Here is a 25781-nt window from a genome sequence, read left to right on the forward strand (position 1 = left end):
AAGCCTGACTTAAAATTGAAAATCTGTTCTGTTGGGGCGGGGGGGATATGTATATGTAATTCATTTTAAAACTCAAAATTGAAATTAACAAGTTAGTTGATGCAGTGTGTTTCATTTCAGATGTATTAAATTTTTAATACACCTTTTTTAAATTTTTATTTGCGGAATTAATTGATTTTTTCTTTTTTGATAATTGAAGTGAAAAATAATTATCTTGTTACCAATTAATTACTAATCGATCAATTAATAATTTATATAAGTAATTGTTTTCACTTTATGGTACATACCTCCTAATCACTCCATGTTTTTTAATCAACACATGAGATGCAACACGTATTTCAGGCTCTGATTTAATAAATTAAATAATCATGTTATGATGTCGGTGCTTTTGTAATGGTTTACATATTTCTTCCTGGATTTTAATAACAGTTGAAATATAACATGTATTTAATTTATGCTGTGATTAACATAATAAGAAAATAGTAATAATTCATAATTTTATATATTTAGTAACTGATAATAATAAAAAAACAAGCAAAAACCAATGACTTTTATGCGTGAACTGAGAACATAGTTTCTCCCACATCCACCACATTGACTATTTGTTCCTCTGATCAGTGCATGGCAACAGAAATGATATTGAGTGCTTCCGCTACAATATATGATATGTAGATAGCCTGTGTGATAAGTATGGGAGAAAAAAAGAAAGAAAGAAAGAATTAATAATTGTCAGATTATTATTTCTTTATTATTTCTTGATTATTATTTCTCTTGGTCCAATTTTAATGAAATTTGGGATGATTTGACAAAGCATTCTAAAAAAAAAATCAAGATTTAAAATTTCATGGAAATCCATCCACTGGAAGTTGAGTTATCATTACATTCATCCCTCTGCATATAATAACCAAGTTCCAGAAATAGAGTTATTACATACAGATGGATATGGTGAAGATAAATAGGCACTTTGGGTATATATGTTAAAATTCCTAAAAATTAATATTCAAATTCAAAAACAGTAAGTTGTGTCTTGCTTTCAGATGCACATGTAATACACTGAATAAAAAGAAAAAAATAATCTGTATGTACCAGCTATAATGAGGTAAATAAGGAAAGTATGATAAACAATATTGACCAGATGTGGAATAACATTAAAGAAACTATAAACGAAGCAGCCCATAAATTTCTGGGAAATGGAAACAAGGCGAAAAGAAAATCATGGATAACAGAAGACATCCTTCAAATGATGGATTAAAGAAGAATCTTCAAAAATACGAAAACAAAAGATGGAAAAAATAATTACTGTGCTCTCAAGAATGAAATTAATAGAGAATGCAGAAAAGCAAAAGATAAATGGTGGACAGAACAGTGCCAAGAAATCAAAACTTTAATGCAGTATGGACGAACAGATGGGGCCTACAAGAAAATTAAAGAAATAACAAGAATATGTAATGGAATTCGCTCCAGAGCAATCAGGAATGAAAAAGATAATGCCATTCTCGAGATATAGAGGATTTATACATGGAACCATGTAGTTACACTTGGAAATATGATGAGAAAGGAGAACAACAAAACTTAAAACAAGATCAAATATTAAAAGAAGAATTTGAGCTAGCTTTAAAGTTACTTCCTAACAACAATGCTCCTGGTATAGATGATATTACAGCAGAATTAATGAAGAACAGTGGAGATAAAGTCAAGCAATCACTATTTGGATTGATTTTGAAAGCATATAGTGAAGGAAAATGGCCAGAAGAACATTATACAACCGTCATAGTACCAATACCAAAAAAATCTGCACCAACCAAATGCAAAGACTACAGAACCATCAGCCTCATATCACATGCATCAAAAATTCTCTTAAAAATCATAAAAATATCAATAGAATCCTACAACGAACACTTTTTAGAGGATACACAATGTGCGTTCAGAAAGAATTTATCTACAAAAGAAGTAATAGGAACTTTAAGATTCTTAGGCGAAAGAAAGCCAATAAGCACACATACAGGAATCTGTATGTGTGCTTTATTGCCTGTGCAAAAGCATTTGACATGGTAATTTGGAATGAGCTTTTTCCTCTACTAGAAAACATGGGATGTCTACAAAGATTAATTAGGCTAATTTTTGATTTGTATAAAAGACAAAAGGCCATCATCAGGTTAAACGGAGAATTGACAGAAACAGCAAAAATAGGGAGAGGAATGAGGCAAGGATGCCTGCTTTCCCCAGGTTTATTTAATATATTTGCAGAATTAATAGTCAAAGAAGCATTTGTTGGTAAAAAGTTAGGTATAAAGATAGGCAGAAGAACACTTAGCACAATCAAGTTTGCAGATGATCAGGTAATCCTTGCAGGTAGCCCAAGAATGCTATCCAATATGCTAAAACAGTTAACTAAGAAAGTGAAGAAATATGAAATGAAGATTACATTAATAAAACAAAGATTATGATGATAAGTAAAAAGCCAAAACAATTTCACATTGAAACTGATGGAGAAAAAATAGAACAGGTAACAAAATTCAAATATCTAGGACAGATTATAACACAAGATTCTTCTTGCCACAGTGAAATCGGTTCAACAATTGCGATGGCAAAACAAGCATTTAGAGGTAAAATCTCTTTACTAAGCCAAAGAAATATGTCACTAGACCTAAGAAAAAGAATTATGAAAACATACATTTGGTCAATTGCTTTGTATTCAGCAGAGACATGGACATTAAACAAAACCAACTTGAAAAACTAGAGGCTTTTGAGATGTGGTGCTGGCAAAGAATGGAAAAGATTAGCTGGACAGAAAAAATGATGAATAATAACATGGTTTTACAATGTGTAGGAGAAGAAAGAGAATTGCTAAGAAGAATTAGAAGACAACGGCTACAATGGATCGTACACACCATGAGGCATAGAGGGATGTTACTGGAAGGCAAAATACCGGGAAAAATAAAACAAGGAAGACCAAGAAACACCATCATAAATACAATTCTGAAGGAAACTGGACTTCGAAGCTATGCAGAAGTGAAACACCTAGCACAAGACAGGGAGAAATGGAGACAGCTCATCAAAGGGGCAAACCAGTCAATAGACTGATACACTGAAGAAGTAGTAGTTTGTGTTGTCTAATATTAGTGTTTGAATTATAATAATATTAATCAATTTCCTGATATGCAGATTTAATTTTATTAACCTTAAATAAAACAGGAAAGTAGCAGCAATCAAATTATTTATTTTTATGATTGTTTTTAATTGATATAATGAGTACAGTCTAATATAATAAAGCCAAATATGCTAAAACATATATTGCAGTTATCGTTAAAATGTGCTTTTTGTGATACTTCACACTTTCCAGTTTTTTCTAACTGAAAGCTGTCCCAGTGTTCTCCCCAGAAAATTTTTCCAGCTGGGTGGGGAAGTGTAATACTTCGCATAGTATGTCTGAATTAATATTGATCAAGATCAGTGAGCAGTACCATATGATATTGTGAGAATCACTTAAATTTTAGCTGGGTGGTCATTTAAATTCACTGGGCGGTGCGCCCATTCGATAGGTCCTGAGGGAGAACACTGCTGTTCTGTATTAAAACATTTTTGGTTTTCAATTTATGCTACAGTTCAATGCAGTATTAGGTTCCAGAAATCTGTCAGGGGAAAGTTCCAATACTGCCTGATTTATGGTGACATACACAACTCACATGATGTGTTGAGCATGTCACTAAGGAAAACAATTACTTTTATTTTTGATAATTCTGAAACCACTGGAGGTTTCAGAATTATCAAAAATAAAAGTAATTATTGATGCAATAAGTGTTATTAAAAAAAAAATGTTCTTATTTATACTCCGGCACAACCACCACGTCAGAGGAGTTTACAATAAATCATGAATACAATCGTTAATCATATTTAGCATTTACGGGCTTGAACCACAGTCTATTCAAAGAGCATGTGCTACTGCACTCTTGCTCATGACCACTCAGTTAGTTGTAGTTGACTCTTAGCATCAGAGATGCTGTTATATTCTGTTAATGGTAAGTTGTAATTCTCAAATTAAATAGTATTATAGTCTGTAATATTAATAAATTTGAGAACCACTAAGCCTTGGATAGTAGGCTTGTGCTGAGAAAACTTTCCCCATTCTTGTATCATTTGGATAAAAATATTTATATTCAGAATAATAAATATGAATCATACCTTTGTTGTATTTAACAGTTTTCAATATTTATTGCAGCTGAACTCTTTCAGCAGCTCTCTAAAGCTTTAGAGATCCTCACAGATGTTGCAGCACGTGTAAGTTCAGTGTGTTTTTCTTGTGTTAATTTTATTCATATAAAATTGTGTATAGAAATCAGTTTTTTGATTCAGCGTGTAACTAAAGTTCTGGTGTTCCCTACTATGCATTATCTTTCTTGAATTGTCACAGATGAATTTACATTGCAGCTTAAGCTATTCAAATATTTACATGAATTGTAAGTTCTTAAGGTTCATAAATATTTGCTTGATCCATACTCTTCAGTGTCAGAGTGATTCATATTTGTTCTGCACAGGCAGCAAAGTTAAAGCATGATATTGACAAAGTTGGCAGTTGCTTGTGTAAATGGCAGTAAAATTTATGGGTTATGTTTAGAGATTGTGCAGGCAACTATTGAAATGTTATAATATTAGTATCAGCAAAATGATGCAAGAGAGCAAGCTTACATAACACCGTCTAAAAAAATAACTAACTAAATAAATAAAATAAAATAAAGTAACATATCACCTTCCCTCACTTCACTTATTTCTTTCAATTGTTTATCCAATCCTTCCTTAAATTTGGATAAACTTCTCATCTTCACAAGAGTATATGGGAGTTTATTCTAACAGTCAAGCACTTTTTTACTGAGTGGAATTTTTGAACATCTAGTCTTCAGTTAGCTTTCATTACTGAGCAAATTATTGAGATTATAGTATTCATTATCCATATACAACCATATTCCTTATCAGCTATAGTTTTTAAGGCTGTGGCTAAGGTGGATGGGAAATATGACTCCCTGAAAACTGAAATACTGACTTTAAATTCTTTATTCATATACTTTTACTTATTGTTAAAAGTATATGAATACTTTTAACAATAAGTAAATATTGTGTAACTGTATAGTGCAAGGAAGCTACAGGCATTTGCTGTACCAACCAAATAATAATAATAAAAATAAAAACTAAATAAGTAAATCAAAAATAATAATAAAAAGTCAAAAATATCAATAAAGAAAGATACCTAAAATAAAAAAATAATAATAATATATAAAAGTAGGTAAGAAAATAGACTAATCATGTTATTCCCACCTCATGTAGATAATTATCCAGTTATCTACATGCACTGAATTTCTCAAAGCTGTCAGCCTCAACTACTCTCCAGAGGTAACTCATTCCAGAATCAGCTTGCTGGCTAAAAGAAAACTTCCTGCAATCTAATCTAAATCTCTTCCCCTGTAATTTCAATTTTATGGCCATAGTTCTGGAGTTTCTAACAGTGAAAATTTTGCTTTCATTCATTTTACTATACCCTCTCAGAGTCTTATAGATCTCAATCAGATCCCCACTAAGGACCCTGTGTGCCAAACTCTGTAACCCACATAGCTGATTTCCTTCCTCATATGGTTGTCCATTTGCAGATCTCATCTTTCAACTCTTTCAAAAATATCAGTCTTTTTTTTCTTTTCTTTTTTTTTTTTTTTTTTTTTTTTTGTAAGTGAGGTCTCCATACTTGGACATAGTATTCCAAGTGCATCTTATAATTGTCTAATGCAATGGGATTATGGCCTTCCTATTTCTGTAAGCTATTGTTTAATAAATCATTAATAGGATATAATGGGTTTTCCTGGCCGCTTGTCTACTCTGTTCAGATAACTTTATATCCATCCATATCATAACTTCAAGATCTCTTTCTTTTTCTACCATTTATAATTCAACCTTACTAAGTTTATAAGTTATTCCAGGGTTGCTGCTCCCCAACCGTAAGACCTAGCATTTTGTTGCATTGAAACATAGCTGCCACTTTTTTTTTTGACCATCCTTAAGGCTAGTGTTTCTCAGAGGGTGTGCCATGAAATCTTAAAAAAAAACCAGCATAGTTTTTATTTTAACATCATTGTCCGAATATACGTACAATCCATTAATAAGAATAAAGTACACGAAGGATGTTTTTATGACGAATTTCAATTCGTCATAAAAAGTCATTCGTCATTCAGATATGTCACGAATTGACATATCCGAATACAGGGGCGTCTGCATTCAGGCGCCAACACTACTTGAATAAAGACCAATTATCTGTCACCTGCAGACCACATGAATCGGACCGACGCAATACTGTATAACTGCACAGCACCCCTGAATTACCTCAAAAAGTCAAAATACGGGATCCCATCTCTAGTTCTCTGGGAGGCATGCGGCGTATTATGTGTTTATATATATCGTGTTAATATTGTCATATTAAACTGTGTTTGTGTTGTAAAGTAAATAATTTAGGGTTAGGCGATTTCTTAAGGTAATTTAAATGTATATAAAAATTAAAAATTCTACAAAACCGTTTTTTTTGTTTATTAGAAAAAACTGAAAATGGATATACGAAAATTTTTAAATAAAAACAAAACTGTTGATGTCGGCAACGGTAGTTCTGCAGCAGATGCAAATATATCCATTGAAAATAGCGATAATATAAACAATACCAGCGCTGACGAATCTCAACCAAAAAGATTTGAAATTAGTACAAGAAAATATAATGAAGTTACTTAAATTTTGGTTTTACGTGGACAGGGGACATAAATTTCCCCTTACCTTTATGTGTTGTATGTGGACATAAAAAAGCAAACAGTGCAATGTTCCTAGCAAACTAAAATGCCATATGGAAAAAGTTCATCAAAATTTGATGTCTAAAGACAAAAGGTATTTTGAACAATTAATGACAAATAGTGTCTGACAAAACACAAACTGCCTACAATGAAGTAGCGCAACTTATTACACAAAAAGAGAAACCTCATTCGATTGGAGAAACATTGATCGGTCCTGCTTGTCGTATAATGGTGAAGTGTATGTTCAGCTAAGATGCAGAAGCTGAAATAAATAAAATTCCTCTTTCTAACGATACTATAAGTCGAAGAATTATAATAATGAAAACATTTTTTCGATCTATTAAATCAAAAAAATATGACTGGATTCGAAATCCTTTTATTAATGATACATCAAAAGACAAAGTTATCATGGAATTTTTGTACAGGCATTTGTACAGATGGTGCTGCATCAGTGATCGGACCTGAAAAAGGTTTTTTGGCGTTTGCAAAACAAAAAAATTCAAATCTTATTTCTACACATTGCATTATTCATTGAGAAGCTTTAGTAGGCAAAACTCTCCCGACAAAATTAAGCATTGTACTAGATGACGTAATAAAAATTGTTAACTATATTAAAAGCAGACCTTTAAAATCACGAATTTTCAAAGAATTATGCGACAACATGGAATCTAACTACAATTGTTTATTACTACATAATGATATTCGTTGGCTTTCTAGAGGAAAAGTTTTAGCCCGTGTATTCGAATTGCGAGCAGAACTTTGTACATTTTTTAAAAATGAAATAAGTACCACAGGAAAACAAAAGAATCGTATGAAAATACAAAAATTTTATGATTGTTTTAACAATGAATTGTGTACAAAACTGGCTTACCTAGAACATATATTTGCACATCTTAATATTTTAAATACTAGTTTACAAGGGCAAAACAAAAATATCTTAACATCAACAAATAAGTTAATTGCTTTTGATAAAAAATTATGCTTGTGGATGAATAAACTTGATGAAAATAATTTAGCTATGTTTCCTAAGATTCCTGAACAGATGAGAAATTTTCTTGCACCAGTGGTGAAAAACCATTTGGATTTGCTTCAAAAGGTAATGAAAACATTTTTTCGATCTATTAAATCAAAAAAATATGACTGGATTCGAAATCCTTTTATTAATGATACATCAAACTGGAATCTTTGTCTTGAAGAAGAGGAAGAACTGATTTCCCTTTCATCCGATCGAACATTAAAAATCAAACATTCGGAATTTCATTTGGATACTTTTTGGATTTCAGTCAGAGATGAATATAAATAAATAAATAAATTTTTCTGTTTATACTCCGGCATGACAACCAAGTCAGTAGAGTTTACAATAAATCGTCAATACAAATATTTATCGTATTCAGTAGTCACGGGCTTGAACCCCGGTCCACTCAAGGAACACGTGCTATGTACTCTCGCTCCTGACCACTCGGCTACGTAAAGTTATCTAAAAGAGCAATAAATATTTTACTCCAATTTTCTACGTTGTATTTACGTGAGTTAGGATTTTCAACTCTCACATTGACTATAATTTTTTAAATAAAAATTCATTTGATCGCTATCAAATATTTGAATAATTTAAAGTTTTGTTGAAGGCATACATATTTTCTTTTTGTAATTATTTATTTAATTATTTTTATATTTTGTTTTGGTTGTAAGAATTGTTTGCGTAACACATATAATATAAGTATAAATAAAAAAATTGTTAATATTATTTTTCGTTCTATTTATTTAATTTAGAAATTTCTTCTTCTATGACTACGTAGGTGTGCTGCGAAATTTTTCTTCTTTGGAAAATGTGCCACGAGAGTAAAAAGATTGAGAAACACTGCTTAAGGCTGTTCAAGTTATCCTGAAGGAGAGCTGCTTGGCACTCATCATGAACCACAACTCCCAATCTTTAGACCATCTGCAAATTTTGACATCATGATCTAACCCCTTATCAGTGTCGTTTAGGAAAATTAGAAACAACAGTTGCCTAAGAATCAATCCTCGGGCACCCTACTTTTGACATTACACCAGTCTGAAGACTATCCATTAATCATAACTCTCTGCCTCCTGTCTTGCAGTCTATCTTAGTTGCCACTTCAGCCAAGGATAAAGCTGACCTGCTAGCATCCTATTTTTCTTCCAACTCATGTTTTAATGATCTTGGTAAACCACCTCCCACTATGTGGGAACAAGTGAGAACGAGAGTAGCCTTGTACGGGCAAAGTTTTTACGGCTCCAACTAATAGAGAAGTTTTTCTTAAGTTTTTGCTGTTTTATTGACTTAAATTGGCATATTAATTTATTTTCTTGAAGTAGCTTTATTTTCCTATTTATGATACTTAGTTTAATTTGAACCTAGATAGAGATTTGTATTGGTGGTAATGGTATCCAATCCACGTGTTGGACAACTTTTTGGGCTAAGTTTTTAATTATATTTAGCCGTTTTATTGACTTAATTGTAAGTATTAAATTATTTTCTATAAGTAGCTTATAGACCTAGTCAAGGTCCTTGGTTTATTTTGAATTTAGATAATGTGATTTTGAAAGTTAAGTAATACTTAGTGTCCGTAGATTTACCGTTCATAACTTGCTGCCATTGTTATATATTACAACATATATCCCGAACTAGATAGCGTAAGGTTTCACGTAAAACTAGATAGCGAAACACGTAGCACTGTATTAGAAATCTGTTAGCTTAGTATAGTATAGTATTATCAATTAATCAGTAAATTTGATTAATCTTATTAAACTTCATTGTCAATTAAATTATACTTTTTTAACAAAATATATATAAAGACTTAGATTTTGCAAACGTAACATTACTAACTAATACATATAACGTGATAGGAGATATGGAAATCATATAACGTAACTTGGAGATAATACTCAATATTGAAATATATATATATATATATATATATATATATATACAGTGAAACTTCCCTTTAACGGACAGCCATGGGGAACGAAATTGTGTCCGTTAGAGAGAAGTGTCCGCTAACAAGAAGTCTGAGGGAGAAAAAAAAAAAAAGAAAGAAAGAAAAATCGTTAAACGTTTAATGTAAAATTAAATTAAAATATATACAGATTTTGAACAATATTTTTGTAAATAATATACATACAATTGTGCTATGCATATTATGACTTTATCTTAAGAAAAATGCATACAGTAATCACTTATTTTCTTCTGCACCTTCTTCCGGCTGATAATTTTGTTTTCAACATTTGTTTGGAGTGAAGAAACCATCGAAAGTCCTTCAGTATCTTCTTCAGCGGCGAAAAACATTTTTAAACAATTGATTTGTATGAGCGCTTCTTCTATTTTCATCGGTGGTTCGTCGTTAATATGTTCTTCGACAGAATGACCTCCTTCCATTTCTTCATCCTCATGAGGAACTTCTTGAAAAATATCAATGATAATGTCGTTGATATCTAGAGCACCATCTTCTGTAGTGAGGTTTGAGTCTATATCTTTGTAGCCAGCGTCACTTGTAGCGGAAGTATCGTACATTATCAATATATGTTGAAGTTCTTGTTCTTCTTGGTGCTCCACATTGCTGTTCACAACTTCAATTTTTGCGTTTGAGAAGCCAGACTTTACAAAACAGTTCACGACAGTTTGTTTTCTAATTGCGTTTACTGAAAAGGAAATCCATTGAATCTCATCTAGGATGCTGATTTTCTTTGCAAGGTCACTCGCACATGTTACATCGTTCATGTTTGCAATGAGATGTCTTAAAACACGTTTTCTGTAGTGAAGTTTAAAATTTTTTATTATCCCTTGATCCAAGGGCTGACACTCTGCAGATGTGTTTGGTGGCAGAAAAATGATTTGAATGTTGGACAATTCAATGTGCGGGTGGATGCAGCATTATCCATGAAAAGAATAATTTTTCTGTTTTGACGAATCATGTTTTGGTTAAAGTGACTTATCCATTCGCTCATGATATCTCGTGTCATCCACGCTTTTTTATTAGACTTCCAGTCAACATCCAAAAGATTCAACTTTATGCCCTTGAAACAACGAGGATTTTGTGGGTTTCCTATAACAAGAGGTTGTTCAAAGTCTCCCAGCATATTTGTACACAATAGTACAGTCAAGCGTTCCTTAGAAATTTTTCCGCCCTGGCACTTTTCGTTTTTTAGACTCATGTTTTTTCAGGAAGAGCTTTAAAAAACAACCCTGTTTCGTCACAGTTGTAAATATCCTTAGCTTCAAAATCACGACATAAATCTTCCAATTTGACGGTCCACTCTGTTACAACCCCATTATCAACAGATCCACCTTCACCACTTACGGTTTTCCAAGAAATTTTATGCCGAGTTTTGAACTTGTCTAGCCATCCCACAGAAGCTTTGAACTCATTTACTCCCATAGATTTCGCAACCTCCAAAGCCTTTTCCCTAATAATAGGCCCATTAATGGGAATTTTTTTAGCGTGCACGACAAATTTGAAGTCCAACAGTTTTCGGGAGTGATTTTTGAAACTGATCATTTCCGTGTTGCCAAAATTGCTTGAGCAGTTCATTTTTTTTCTTTAGGATGTCGCTTACCTGCATCTTCCCGATTTTGAATTTTGTAGCGAGATTGCGAACACTATTTTTTTGCCGATCATACGCATTAATGAGTTCGACTATCTTTTAAAGTTAAATGTTTACGAGAAGACATTGTGCACTTCACACAACACTGAACAAAACTGAAACTGAAAAGACGACCATATTCCCCCTCCTCCCTTGCACAGACCGTATTCATCAGAAGTTTTACACGTGCCTTAAAATTCTTGAAAAGGGGTTTAGAACCGCGACGTAAACCTTGATAAAATTCAGAGAATCGGAAATAGAAAATAAACACACGATTGAGGCAATACGTGGAAGAAACGTTCCTAGAAAAAGGGCCGTGAGCTCGCCCGCTGTCCGTTATGTGGAGATCAAATGAAGTGCTAATCTAAACGAAACAGTGCAGATTGCCTGTCCGCGTCCGTTACAGAGAATGTCCGCTAGACAGAAGCTGGAAAGACATTAAAGCCAATGGAGGTGAGTTGGGGAATTTGAAAATGTCCGTTGTAGAGAGATGCCGTTAACGAGAGGTGTCCGTTAGGAGAAGTTTCACTGTATATATATATATATAGTGCTATAACTGCATTGGGATATATAAGTTTAGGGTTATAATTTTGTATTGAAATTAAATCAAAATCATGACTCAGACCAGAGCAGCAAAGTAAAAGGCTCAAGGTAATGGGAGTGCTGTGGCTAAGGGGAGAACTGAGGGGGTCAGTTCCCCTCTAAATCACAGCCTTTTGAAATGTATGTCTTGTTTGATGTTTGTGGAGCAATCAGAGATGGGACATGATATTGCCAAGGGGAATGTCTGTGTGTGCATGATGTAAGGAGTGCGAAGAAATCGGGCATTAACTCAGCATTGTTACAGGTCTATGTGAGAGCTTGAAGGACAGGGTGGATGCCCTCAGACGATTTAAATTGAGGAGCTCATCAAGCTCTTAGCTGCCCACATCAATGCCACGGCTTGCACTTGAACATCATGCAACACAGCGACAATCCCCAAGGCAAAATGCACTGGTCCCACGGGACCTAGTAGTTGTCGGTGACTCTATTGTCAGAAAAACAGGTAACATATTTGCCAAAAGGATAGATGGAACAGGACTAGGGTATGTCTGCCTGGGGCAAAGGTTGATGGTGCAAAGGTGTATCTACATTCACACATTATTCAAGGAGGGAAATGCCAGAGGTGAATTAAACTCTGACAGTGAGTTAGATGATTTTGTAATAACTGAGAGCAAAGTGTTGAAGATAAACATAAGCACCTGGCGTGGATGGGATCTATCCAGTTATATTAAAGGAGGCAGCAAAGGAAGTAAGCAAACCTTCAACCATAATTATCAGAGTACTGTAGAGCAGATATTATCTTTTAAGGGCACAAAAGGTGATATTATTGTACAGGTCAATGTTGAAAAAAGCCCGTGAGTTAGGGTTGAATTTGAAAGTGTCTGCAATTCTGCCCAGACATGATAGGAGGGGGGTATATGATGAGAGCCTTGTCGATCGATTTGGAAAGATTGCACAAGGCTCAAGGGGTAAAATTTTTCTCAGCCTGGTCTGTGCTTGTTAACAGGAGAGACTGCTTCTACAGGGATGGGATACACTTAAATAGAAAGAGTGCAAGAATATTTGCTGATGCTGAGGCAGTGTTAGGTGGGTCGAAAAACTGCTAGCTTGGGGGGGGGGATACACGGACAAATAGATTAACAGTAGCTGCTGGCAGTGGTGAAAGTGATTCTTGTACTGCTTCTATTGGAATGAGCAGCAGCCTGGAAAACAAGATGCAGTGGATTTCAGGGACTGCTGTGAGTCATTGCTGGAACAAGTAAATACATGGGCTATTTATTTATGTTACGGTAGCGAGATTTAGAAGCTAATCAATACTTACGAGTCCGTAGAAATACCGTTCGTGAATTCCCGCCATTTTTACACGATAGCATAAGCTTAGTGTAGTATACTGCATAATATAATATTGTCAATTAATCAGTAAATCTATTAATCTTGATAAACTTTATTGTCAATTAAATTGTATTTTTAACTATAAATATATATAACGACTTAATCGTAACAAATAATTAATACATAACTATAGTGGTACACGTGATACGGAAGTTGTATAAAGGGAACACTAGATACCGAAAAAAAAAAAAAAAAAAATATATATATATATATAACATAACTGTTTTGGGATATAACTTAAGGATTTAATTTTTGTTTTAAATTTTATTGAATTAAATTGGAATCATGACTCTGACCAGAGCAGCAAAGCAAAAGGCTCAAGCTAATGGGAGTGCTGTGGTTCAGGGGAGAACTGAAGGGGGCAGTTGCCCTCTGAATCACAGTCTATTAAAATGCACTGTTTGCTTGATGTTTGCGGAGCATCGGGTACGGGACATGATACGGCCAAGGGGGATGTCTTTGTGTGTGCACGATGTAAGGAGTGCAAGGAAATCAGGCGACAACTCAGCGTTGTTATGGGCCTTTATGAGACCTTGAAGGACAGGGTGGATGCCCTCAAAGGAAATAAATTGAGGGGCCCATCAAGCTCTCAGCTGCCCACATCAACGCCAGAGCTTGCACTTGGTCATCAGGCAACACAGGGGCAGCCCCCTAGGCAGAATGCGCTGGTCCCACAGGAACTAGTAGTTGGTGACTCTATTGTCAGGGAAACGGGGAACATGCTTTGTAAAAAGGATAGGTGGAATAGGACCAGGGTATGTCTGCCAGGGGCAAAGGTTGATGACGTTGTAGAGCGGATATCATCTTTTAAGGGCACAAAAGGTGATATAGTTGTACACGTTGGCACTAATGATATTAAGAGTAGGAGACCGGCGGAATTACTTAGCAAGTACAGGTCACTGTTGAAAAAAAGCCATGAATTAGGGTTGAACTAAGGCGCATTTAGGGCTAGAGCCTCAAGCTGCGAACAAATTTAGACTATGTATATAAAGTGCTTAGCATCATAATACACAGCCATTTCTGAAAAAACAGAAAATTTTTAAGGTGGCATCGTTTTAGGTTATATCTCATATTGTGAATGCCTTCACAACGAGTTGCCATGATATTGCACTACTTCGAATAAGTAACGCTTCACCTAAGGAGAAGACCAGTGTTACTTATTCTCAGATAGGTACCACCACCCAGACAGCACTGTTTCAGGGCTATTTGGCCCTTCGTCAGTGAGTGGGTAGGTACCCAAGTGATGCAATGATGGCAAAAACAGTTATGAAGTATAACTCCACAATATGAGAGATGCCTGATGGTGTATGATGTATTTAGACTAAGGCGCATTTAGGGCTAGAGCCTCAAGCTGCGAACAAATTTAGACTATGTATATAAAGTGCTTAGCATCATAATACACAGCCATTTCTGAAAAAACAGAAAATTTTTAAGGTGGCATCGTTTTAGGTTATATCTCATATTGTGAATGCCTTCACAACGAGTTGCCATGATATTGCACTACTTCGAATAAGTAACGCTTCACCTAAGGAGAAGACCAGTGTTACTTATTCTCAGATAGGTACCACCACCCAGGTACCACCACCCAGACAGCACTGTTTCAGGGCTATTTGGCCCTTCGTCAGTGAGTGGGTAGGTACCCAAGTGATGTGCAATGATGGCAAAAACAGTTATGAAGTATAACTCCACAATATGAGAGATGCCTGATGGTGTATGATGTATTTAGACTAAGGCGCATTTAGGGCTAGAGCCTCAAGCTGCAAACAAATTTAGACTACGTATATAAAGTGCTTAGCATCATAATACACAGCCATTTCTGAAAAAACAGAAAATTTTTAAGGTGGCATCGTTTTAGGTTATATCTCATATTGTGAATGCCTTCACAACGAGTTGCCATGATATTGCACTACTTCGAATAAGTAACGCTTCACCTAAGGAGAAGACCAGTGTTACTTATTCTCAGATAGGTACCACCACCCAGACAGCACTGTTTCAGGGCTATTTGGCCCTTCGTCAGTGAGTGGGTAGGTACCCAAGTGATGCAATGATGGCAAAAACAGTTATGAAGTATAACTCCACAATATGAGAGATGCCTGATGGTGTATGATGTATTTAGACTAAGGCGCATTTAGGGCTAGAGCCTCAAGCTGCGAACAAATTTAGACTATGTATATAAAGTGCTTAGCATCATAATACACAGCCATTTCTGAAAAAACAGAAAATTTTTAAGGTGGCATCGTTTTAGGTTATATCTCATATTGTGAATGCCTTCACAACGAGTTGCCATGATATTGCACTACTTCGAATAAGTAACGCTTCACCTAAGGAGAAGACCAGTGTTACTTATTCTCAGATAGGTACCACCACCCAGACAGCACTGTTTCAGGGCTATTTGGCCCTTCGTCAGTGAGTGGGTAGGTACCCAAGTGATGCAATGATGGCAAAAACAGTTATGAAGTATAACTCCACAATATGAGAGATGCCTGATGGTGTATGATGTATTTAGACTAAGGCGCATTTAGGGCTAGAGCCTCAAGCTGCGAACTTCATAACTGTTTTTGCCATCATTGCATCACTTGGGTACCTACCCACTCACTGACGAAGGGCCAAATAGCCCTGAAACAGTGCTGTCTGGGTGGTGGTACCTATCTGAGAATAAGTAACACTGGTCTTCTCCTTAGGTGAAGCGTTACTTATTCGAAGTAGTGCAATATCATGGCAACTCGTTGTGAAGGCATTCACAATATGAGATATAACCTAAAACGATGCCACCTTAAAAATTTTTTGTTTTTTCAGAAATGGCTGTGTATTATGATGCTAAGCACTTTATATACATAGTCTAAATTAGAGGTGTATAAGGCTTTGAATGGTTTGAGCATGCTCAATGCCAATGGGATTCTTCATCTTTCTCAGAATAATCAACTCAGAGGGCATAAATTCAAATTGAGGAAGGACGGATGTCGGATAGATGTGCGGAAATTTGCCTTTGGCCAGCGGGTGGTTGGTTGGTGGAACCGACTTCCATCACTTGTTGTTGAAGTTGATAGCCTAAACAAATTTAAAGCTCAACTGGACAGGTATTTCGAACGAACGGAGGGGTGAAATGGGAGAGGGTTTTTTTTTTTTTTTTGGCTGATGCTGAATAAGCTTGCTTTCTTGCATCATATGCCTCTACTAATGCTAATGCTAATAGGAACAGGTGCACGTATACTTGTGTGTACACCAATGCTAGGAGTTTGGTAAATAAATTTGATGAATTCGAGGTGTTGGTCAAAATATCAAAGGCAGATATTGTTGATTTTTTAGAAACGTGGTGTCACACAGATATAAGGAATGCAGAAATGGAATTTGGGGAGTACAATGTGTATAGGAAGGATATACAAATAAGAAGGGAGGAGGGGTTATGCTATTAGTTAAGAAACACAAAATCAAAGGAAGTACAGCCAGTCAACATTGCTGGACAGTGCAGTATTGAGTCAGTTTTATGTTACATAAGCACTGTAAAAGTAAAATTGAGAGTAGGAGTGTGTTGTAGGCCTAATGACTCTTATGAGTATAATAAATAACTGTACAGGGAAATAGAGTGGGCCAGTATATCAGAGTGTCTTATAATGGGGTATTTTAATTTCGCAGATATTGACTGGAATTTGTGGGTTGATCACTCACACACTAGCAAGCCTTTTGTGGATTTATTGGATGATTGTTTTCTACAGCAGCATGTTCGGGAGGCAACTACAGGGAGTAATACTCTTGATCTGATTATCAGTAGTGATTCTCCATGCATTAAGAATCTGCAGATAAAGGAACCACTAGGTGGCAGTGATCACAGTGTGCTGAAGTAAGATTTACTCAAAGAGGTAACTACCATCAGGGGTAAAGGGAAGGGTTTTTGCTCTTGTAAAGGCGGTCTGAGACAGTATTTAAATTCTATACAATAGGACCAACTGATGATGTTTCCAAAAGCAAATTCAAAATTGGAAGCATTCAAAGCATTAATCTTGGAAGCTACTAGGCTTTTCTTACCAACTAAGAAATATTGTTCAATGTTTAGGCCTAAATGGATGTCAGAAGAACTAATGAGACATGTGGCAGAGAAGAAAAATGCATGGGATATATATAAATTAATGGGTGACATGGAAGCATGTGATAGATATAAGCTGGTCTGTAACCAAGCCACAAAGGAGGTTAGGCAGGCAAAGGCAGATTACGAGAAATCTTTGGCAAAGGATGCAGAGTTCTTTACTTATGTAAATTCTAGAAGGAAGGGGATGAATCAGATTGGCCCACTTGATATCGATGGTTCAACTGTTGAGGATCCTGCTCAGGTAACTAGCAAACTAAATGAGTATTTTGCATCTACATTTACACATGAGGGGTTATTCAAATAGTAGAATGCCAGAGGTGAATTAAACTCTGACAGTGAGCTAGATGATTTTGTAATAACTGAGCACAAAGTGGGGGAGAAATTGTTGAAGATAAACATAAGAAAAGCACCTGGGGTGGATGGGAACTATCCAGTTATATTAAAGGAGGCAGCAAAGGAAGTAAGCAAACCTTCAGCCATAATTATGAGAGCTTCCTTAGACTCAGGGGAGGTACCCATGGACTGGAGATGTGCAAATGTGATCCCCAGTTCACAAAGGATGATCAAAGGGCAACTCAAGTAATTATAGACCTGTTAGTTTAACTTCTGTTCCAGGAAAGTTAATGAGGGCACTGGTTAAAGAAGCACTGCAGGATCATCTAGACAAGACTTCAATTATAGCTCGGACACAACATGTGTTTGTTAAGGGGAAGTCTTCTCTGAGCAATTTGATTGGATACTATGATGTGGTCACAAAGGAACTGGATGCAGGTAATAATTTTGATATCATATATTTGGATCTTAGAAAGGCTTTTGATACTGTTGCTCATGGAAGACTGCTGCACAAATTGGAGCAGTGTGGTATTGGAGGCAAATTGCTGCATGGATAAAGGGATGATTGCGTGAGAGAAGACAGAGAGTGGTAATCAATGGACACTTCTCTTCGTGCATTAATGTTATCAGTGGAGTCCCCCAGGGTTCAATGCTGGGACCATTGTTGTTTTCTGTATTTATTAATGATATTGATGATGTTATCAGGCTTAATGTCCAAGTTTGCAGACGATACGAAAGTTAGCAGATTTGTTAATGACACTAATGACAGTACGCTGCTACAACAGGATCTAGAAAAGTTGAGTAGATGGGCTGAGTGGTGGCAACTGAAGTTTAACATTGACAAATGTAAAGTACTGCTTATGGGAAGCAGTAATCCCAGAGTAATGTATAAACTGTGTGGTACTATACTGACAGTGGTAGAGAATGAAAAGGACCTGGGGTAATTGTACAGGCAGATATGAAGTTTTCTGAGCAGTGCAGATGGTCTGCTCATGGTGTCCTTTCAGTGATATACAGGAATTTTTCTAGCAAGAATAAGTAGGTGATTATTCCCTTGTATAAGGTGGTGGTCAGGCCACACCTTAAGTACTGTATATAGGTCTGGAGGCCTCATTTTAAGATAGATGTAGAGATGCTGGAACAAGTACAGAGATGGGCAACAAGATTAGTGAATGGAACAAAGAGTTGCTCTTATGAAGAAAGGCTTAAGTTTTGCAAATTAGTGTCTGGACACTAGGCACCTGCAAGGTGATCTGATAGAGGTGTAAAAAGCCTTGAATGGTTTTAGCATGCTCAGTGCTGATGGGATTCTTCCTCTTGCTGAGAATCAATGCCTGAGAGGGCATAAATTCTAATTGAGGAAAGGCAGTTGTAGGATAGATGTGCAGAAGTTTGCCTTTAGCCAGCAGGTGGTTAATTGCTGGAACAAACTTCCATCTGTCGTTGTAGAAGTTGATAGCTTAAATAGATTCAAGGCAGAACTAGACAAACATTTGGAGCAAGTGGATGAGTGAAATGAGAAGGGTTTTTTGGCTGATGCTATATAAGCTTGCTTTCTTGCATCATGTGCCTTTACTAATGCTAATTCCCAGTACGCACGTCCATTCAATGCCTCCTGTGATCTTCTGTGAAAAGGATGTCAGAAGGATTTTTGCAAATCTCGATGCTAAGAAAACTCCAGGTCTGTCCTCCTGTGAATTTACTCCCGTTCTGTTGTCTTTTTTCACTTTCTTATTCCAAAGGTGTTTTTCCTTCTGCTCAGAAATTTGCTCATATCCAGTCAGTTCCTAAAAAGGGTGACAATTCTCTCCCATACAATTATTGTCCCATTGTAATGACTTCTACTTTTTGTTTTGTCAGTGTCAATCCACTGGTAATATTCTGGTTTGTGTTACCCATCTATGGACAAATTCAATGGAAAAGTTTAATGAAACTCAGGCAGTTGCTCTTGTCATTTCAAAGGCATTTGCTCGTGTTTGGCGTAATGATCTTCTAAATAAGCCATCTTATGGTGCATTATAGCCTTAGTTGCTAATGCGCCAATAAAATCCAAATGCAAATCCAATCCATCTTATGGTTTGCCAACTGTTTTTTGTAACTGGGTATTCAGTTTTCTGTCTGATCGCTCACTGATTATAAAGTGATCATATAACTGCATAATGAACAGTAGGATCAACTGTGGATCACCCAAACGTGTAATAAATTGTTACAGATAAAACAGAAAAAAGACCACAATTATGGAAATCTAGCTTCTGACAGAATAGGCATTAAGAAGTTGCACTGGCAAGAATAAGAATTGGTCACACCTATTATTAACACATCTCTTTTTATTGCTTGGGGATGGTACTTCACATTGTTTACATTACCACTCTGCACCTATTGTAACAAAAATTATCCTTCTGGAATGTTTTCATTATGATACCACTATAATCCATTCCTTCCAATGGTTCTGTTTAGTCTTGCTGACTAAACAGAACCATTATACCTGAGCTACATTATTGGAGATGACTGCAATTTAAATGAGCTGTGTGCACATCTAAATGAAGTCAGTTTGTATAATTACTTCTAAATCCTTTTGTATACCTTGCTGATCATTACTCCAAAGTCAGAGATGTGATTTGGCCATAGTAACCTTACTCCATTAAATCCCCACCTCATCAACCCTTGAGCAGCAGTGTTTTGCTTTCAGTGAATTTAGTGTGTTGAGCAATTTTCAGTTAAAATAAAAAAATCCTTGTATGAAGAAAAATGAATTTATTTAAATGCAACGAGTGGTTCAAGATAAGTAAACAAAAAATATGCGATTATACAAGTTTTGTTTGCATTTCAGTGATGATTAAAATTACAGAGTGATGTTTAACAAGAAACAAAAAAAAACTTCTGTTATATTTTATTATTTTTAAATAAATTCTGTTATATTTTCTTTGTTGGTTTGCTTTTCATTTTCTCTTTAATTTTAGTTATTTTATTTATTTATTTGTTATTATTATTTTTTAAATGCTGGGTTTATCCTCTTGGTCAGTGTAATCATTTCAGCTGTGGAATATTGCAACTGCAACTGAAATTAACTTACAGTTAGAATGTCAGGCTCGTGTACTACTTAAAAATTTTCTCAATGGCCCAAGGGATATCTTGCATAGAGTAACAAAAATTAAAAGCTAGGTTTCTTCTTTTTTCATTGGTAAAAATTTGACACTGTTAATTGTAATAACGTTGCTATTTGCTGACAAGCTCATTGAGCTGTAGAAATTTGCTGTATGGAAAGAGAGAGAGACAGCTGCAACAGTAGGAATGATACATACTTGACTTCTCATGTAAAATAGCTGTGATTGAAATTAAAAAGGTCACCTACTACTTAGAAATTTTTAACAATCGCCCAAGGGTGATTGTTAAATAAATAAATTTAAGGCTCAGCTGGACAGGTATTTCGAACGAACGGAGAGGTGAAATGGGAATGGTTTTTTTTTTTTTTTTTTTTTTGGCTGATGCTGCATAAGCTTTGCTTTCTTGCATCATATGCCTCTGCTAATGCTAATGTCATTGAAGGAAACAGGCATAGCCGACATGGCAGAAGAATGTACTCCGACAGCAGGTAAAATTTAGTTCAACATTTATGAAATAAGCACATCAGCCTAACAAACTACATGAAAAAATAGCAAATTTTCTTTCTAATGATGTTTGTTTGCCTGTAGTTGGTTTAGGCTTTTTTTTTTTTTTTTTTTTTTGTTCTACAAGCTGTTTACAAGTTTATAACCTAATTCAGATTTGAATTTCATTGTGGACATCTCAGGGCAGTGAAGAATAAAATAGACCTGGGGGTAATGGTGTGCATTCAGATATGAAGTTTTCTGAGTGGTACAGACAGGTACCAGGACAGTTCATGGAGTTTGGTCAATGATGTACTGTAATTTTGCCAGCAGGGATAAGGAGAAAATTATCCCAATGTATAATGCAATGGTTAGGTTACATCTTGAGTTCTGCTTTCAGAACTGGAAGCTTCGTTTTAGGACGGACGTGGATCTGTTGGTACGGGTACAAAGAAGAGCAAGAAGATTGAAGGAGTAAAATAATATGCTTACCAGGAATGCTTCAGTTTTGCATATTGTAGCATCTGGAGACTAGGCACCTGCAAGGAGATCTTGAAGTGTTTAAGGCCTTGAACAGATTGAGTAAGTTCAATGCTGATAGAATTCTTCCTCTTGCCATACTACACACGAGGGGGGGGGTCATAAGGAAGGAGGATCATTGCAGGTCAGATTGTGTGTAAATTTGCCTTCAGCCAGAAGGTGGTTGATTGTTGGAACAAACTCCCATCTATTTTTGTAGAGGTGAGCAGTTTGAATAAATTGAAGGAAGAACTATATAAACTGTTAGGGGAATGGACAGGTGAAATGGAAAGTGTTGCATTTTTTTTTTTTTTTTTTATTGCTGATGCTGTGTAATCTTGCTTCTTGCATATAAAGCCCTATATCGTTCAAGGCGCATTATAGCCATAGTAGCTTATGCGCCATTAAACTCCCATAACAACAACAACAACAACTATATCGTTCATTGGTGCCAGTTTCCATTGGAATTTGAATAATTCGATGTTGAATGAAAAAGGGTATACTGTATACATATTTTTTACATGCACGCGTGTGCACAGGGGATGGCCATGCGGTCAGGGGAAGTTATCTGTGGTATAGGTAAAATGGATTTCATTTTTATTGGTTCTAATCATGTGCTTTCATAAGACCATACTGAGCAGGTACAAAAAAAATTGCTATCAGACTTTAAAACAAGTGTATCCTAGTATTGTTTAATAATCTCATTTTCCAGATATCTGTGATATGAAATAATTTTTATGAAAATTATTATAATAATAATTATTATTTTTATGAAATATAAAAATAATTATTATAATTATTTCATAATTATAATAATTATTATAATTATTTATAATTATTTTATAATAATTATAATAATATTAGCAACCCAATATTATAAAAGATGGCTGACAACCAATTATTTAATCTAATTAAGGAAAGCTCAGATATTTAATAAAGTGATATTTTATTTTAGTCTGCTTATGATCGGGTTCTGAAGGCTAGGAAAGCTGCTGAAATAAGAAATCAGCTAATTGATGGTAAAAGGAAAAAATTAAAAGAAGGTAAATATTGCTTATTATGTAAAATTTTAATCAGTAAGCAACTATTAAATATTTTATGTTATCCACTCCAACTTCTGTTCACTCTTTAGGTTGAACACACACAAACACACTGCAGATACCTTTATACCACTGACAGTTGTTTAGTCGGTGTCAGCTTTTCTTTTTTTTTGTACTATTTATTAAGTAATTTTTATTTTCATTGTTTTATGTTACTAATCTAATTATACAGTTTGTTTATTGACAGGAAAATTCTGCCTTTGCTTTTCAAAGTTGAGAGAGGAAAAAACCTTCCATTTGGCTTAGCTCTTTCAGTAGTATATAGTATATATGTACGTCTACATTTTTCACGTGTGGACTCTGGGGAGTGTGTACGTAGAGCTGTGTTTTGAAGGTCACTTCAATTTTTATTAACAAATGAAAACTTTGTTAATGTAGCAGTTGTCTTGCAGTATGTTTGTAGTATGTGTTGCCATCTCTTATCCATTTCCAATTTTTATAGATACAGTTGATAATAGTTGGTGGCTCAAAATAGCTTTGAAAATTAGAGATCTCCTCTGATTTGGGCTTTTAAAAGCTGAAATTAAAAGTTTTCTGTGGAATTCAGATCCAGAATCTGTAAAACAAAATCAAGTAATACATAAATGGATGTAGAGGATAATATTGCATCAAAAAATGATGGATTTTATTTACAAATTTTTTTACAATTTTTTTTATTATTTTTTTTAAAATTTGGATGTGATTTTTGACAATGGTTTATTGTGTTGGGCAGTAAAGTCAAAATAAATGCACATAAATATTTTAAAGCATTTATGTATAAAGTTTTCATTTTTATAAAATTTCAAAATTCCACAAAAAACTCACTCCACAGAGCTTGCTGCCATTGAAAATTCATTGTAGGGGTCCTTCCCATGTGCATCAAATTAATTGTTGAAAGGGTTAATACATTAGAAGGTGAGGACCTTCTAATGGTGTAATGTAACCTGTTAGTAAGGAGCTGGCAGCTGAATGAATGAGGGTGGACTGCTAATACCCTTTATTGGGAACCCACTATCGGAAGTTCCAAAAACCAACTATTGAGACCAAGGATAATATATTTAACCTCTTCTGTACAAGCTGCAAAAATTCTGGTGCATAGCAAAGGCAATTTTTACTTGCCTACCAATAAAGTCATCATCATTATTATTTATTTTTTATTTGTACAATCATATTCACAAACATATTACTAAAATAAAATGTCCTGAGTTAAAAATATTTGACTGTATCACCACCTGTAAAATCACCCTATTATGTCATCCAATTGCGTATCACTTATTTTGTAAAAGTTTATTTGTTTAATAAAAATGATGCCATATATATTGAAAATAATTCCAATTTTTACAATTTGTTTATGATGTTCAGTATTAAACCATTTTTAGTGTCTTTTTCAGCAGGCCCAATCACACATACCTATAGTCATCATGTTAAAAAAATGTGTGGGACAACCTGTTGGCAGCATCAAGACTGTCAAAAGAAAGCATGTATCTCTTAGTATTAAAGAGAAAGTGGAGTTAGTAAAACATGTACACAAAGGTGCATTGGTGAAGTTATTATGTGATGGGTAGTTGTGGGTACATCTACTTTTATGATTTGAAGAAACAAAGAGAAAAATTTTAGAATTTTATGGTAATAATGATGTACCCAAGTTAATGGAACACAGGAAGACATTACACCAGATGAAGAACACAGAAATAGACAAGGTGCTAATGGAATGGAAACAAGAGTGTCGAAGTGAAGTGTACCCACTTGCTCTCTCATCAATCAAAAATTTTTCATAACCAGTTAAGCCTAATAACACCATGTGAGTATACATTAGGCCAGTATGAAAAATTTTAAAAATAGTAATAGTCTTCGTATATTGGGAGTTTCTGGTGAAAAAGCATCAGCTGATTATGAAGTGGCTAAAACATATTTGGGTGGATTTACAAAATTAATTGATAAGGCAAAGTTAACTGCAAAGCAGGTGTATAATGCTGACGAGACTTCTTTATATTGGTGGTATATTCCTAGAAAAACTGTTGTTGCAGCAGAAGAATCAGCACCCAGTGGGTTCAAGGAATTCAAATTCAGATTAACAGTTCTAGTGTGAAAAATGCTACAGGATCACATAAAACCAAATTGCTTGTTATTGGCAAAAACAAAAATCTAAGAGTTTTCAAGGAGTTGAAGTCCTCCCAGTTTATTTACAGGGCAATCAAATGAGCATGGATAACCAAAGAAATCTTCCTTGACTGATTTGAAAACCATTCTGTTCCAGAGGCTAAGGCATGTTTGTATGTCTGCCAGGCTTCCTAGTGACGACAAAATAATCCTAATTTTTAATAATTGTTCAACACACCTTCCTGAATGCCATATCAAAGATAATGTATTTGCCTCCTAATTGTATGAGTCTGATTCAGCCAGTGGGTCAAGGAATACTGAGTTCATTTAAGTGTATCTATAAGGATGAATTCTTACGTAAAATGCTCACAGAATGTAATAAAGGTGTTGGAATAATGAAATTCACAGAGATTTTAATATCAAGGATGCAATTTGGATTACCATGAAAGCGTGTGACAGGGTTGCTAGACACTTTGAAACGTGCTTGCCCTTATCTGCAGACGGCATAAATGTTCTTTGATGAAGATGATAAAAAAGATCTGATTTTACTAGTTTTAGGATATCTAAAGAGAAGAAAATAATTGTTTCTGACTTGGTGAATTATGTTACAGATTTGCCATGCCCTGTATCTCAACTGTTGGATGAAGATGCAGTGGAAGAATGCCTCCATATTGATGATCATGCTCTGGTTACCCTTCAGCTAACATACAGAGAAATCTGAGGTATC

The 25781-nt window shown here is 35.1% G+C and overlaps 1 protein-coding gene across 1 annotated transcript in view; it reads left to right on the top strand.

Annotated features, from left to right (window-relative positions):
- The window catches only part of LOC150088566 (dnaJ homolog subfamily C member 17), a 238703-nt gene that overhangs the window by 39991 nt on the left and 172931 nt on the right, over nucleotides 1–25781 (top strand). Inside the window, exons 3-4 of the mRNA XM_090370234.1 lie at nucleotides 4220–4278; nucleotides 22831–22918. Coding sequence (XP_090226360.1) covers nucleotides 4220–4278; nucleotides 22831–22918 — 147 coding nt within the window. The remainder of the gene's footprint in view (nucleotides 1–4219; nucleotides 4279–22830; nucleotides 22919–25781) is intronic.

This window comes from Mastigoproctus giganteus, chromosome 3 (genome assembly GCF_048544385.1).
Source record: "Mastigoproctus giganteus isolate SK-2022 chromosome 3, ASM4854438v1, whole genome shotgun sequence".
In the NCBI taxonomy this organism is placed as follows: Eukaryota; Metazoa; Arthropoda; class Arachnida; order Uropygi; family Thelyphonidae; genus Mastigoproctus; species Mastigoproctus giganteus.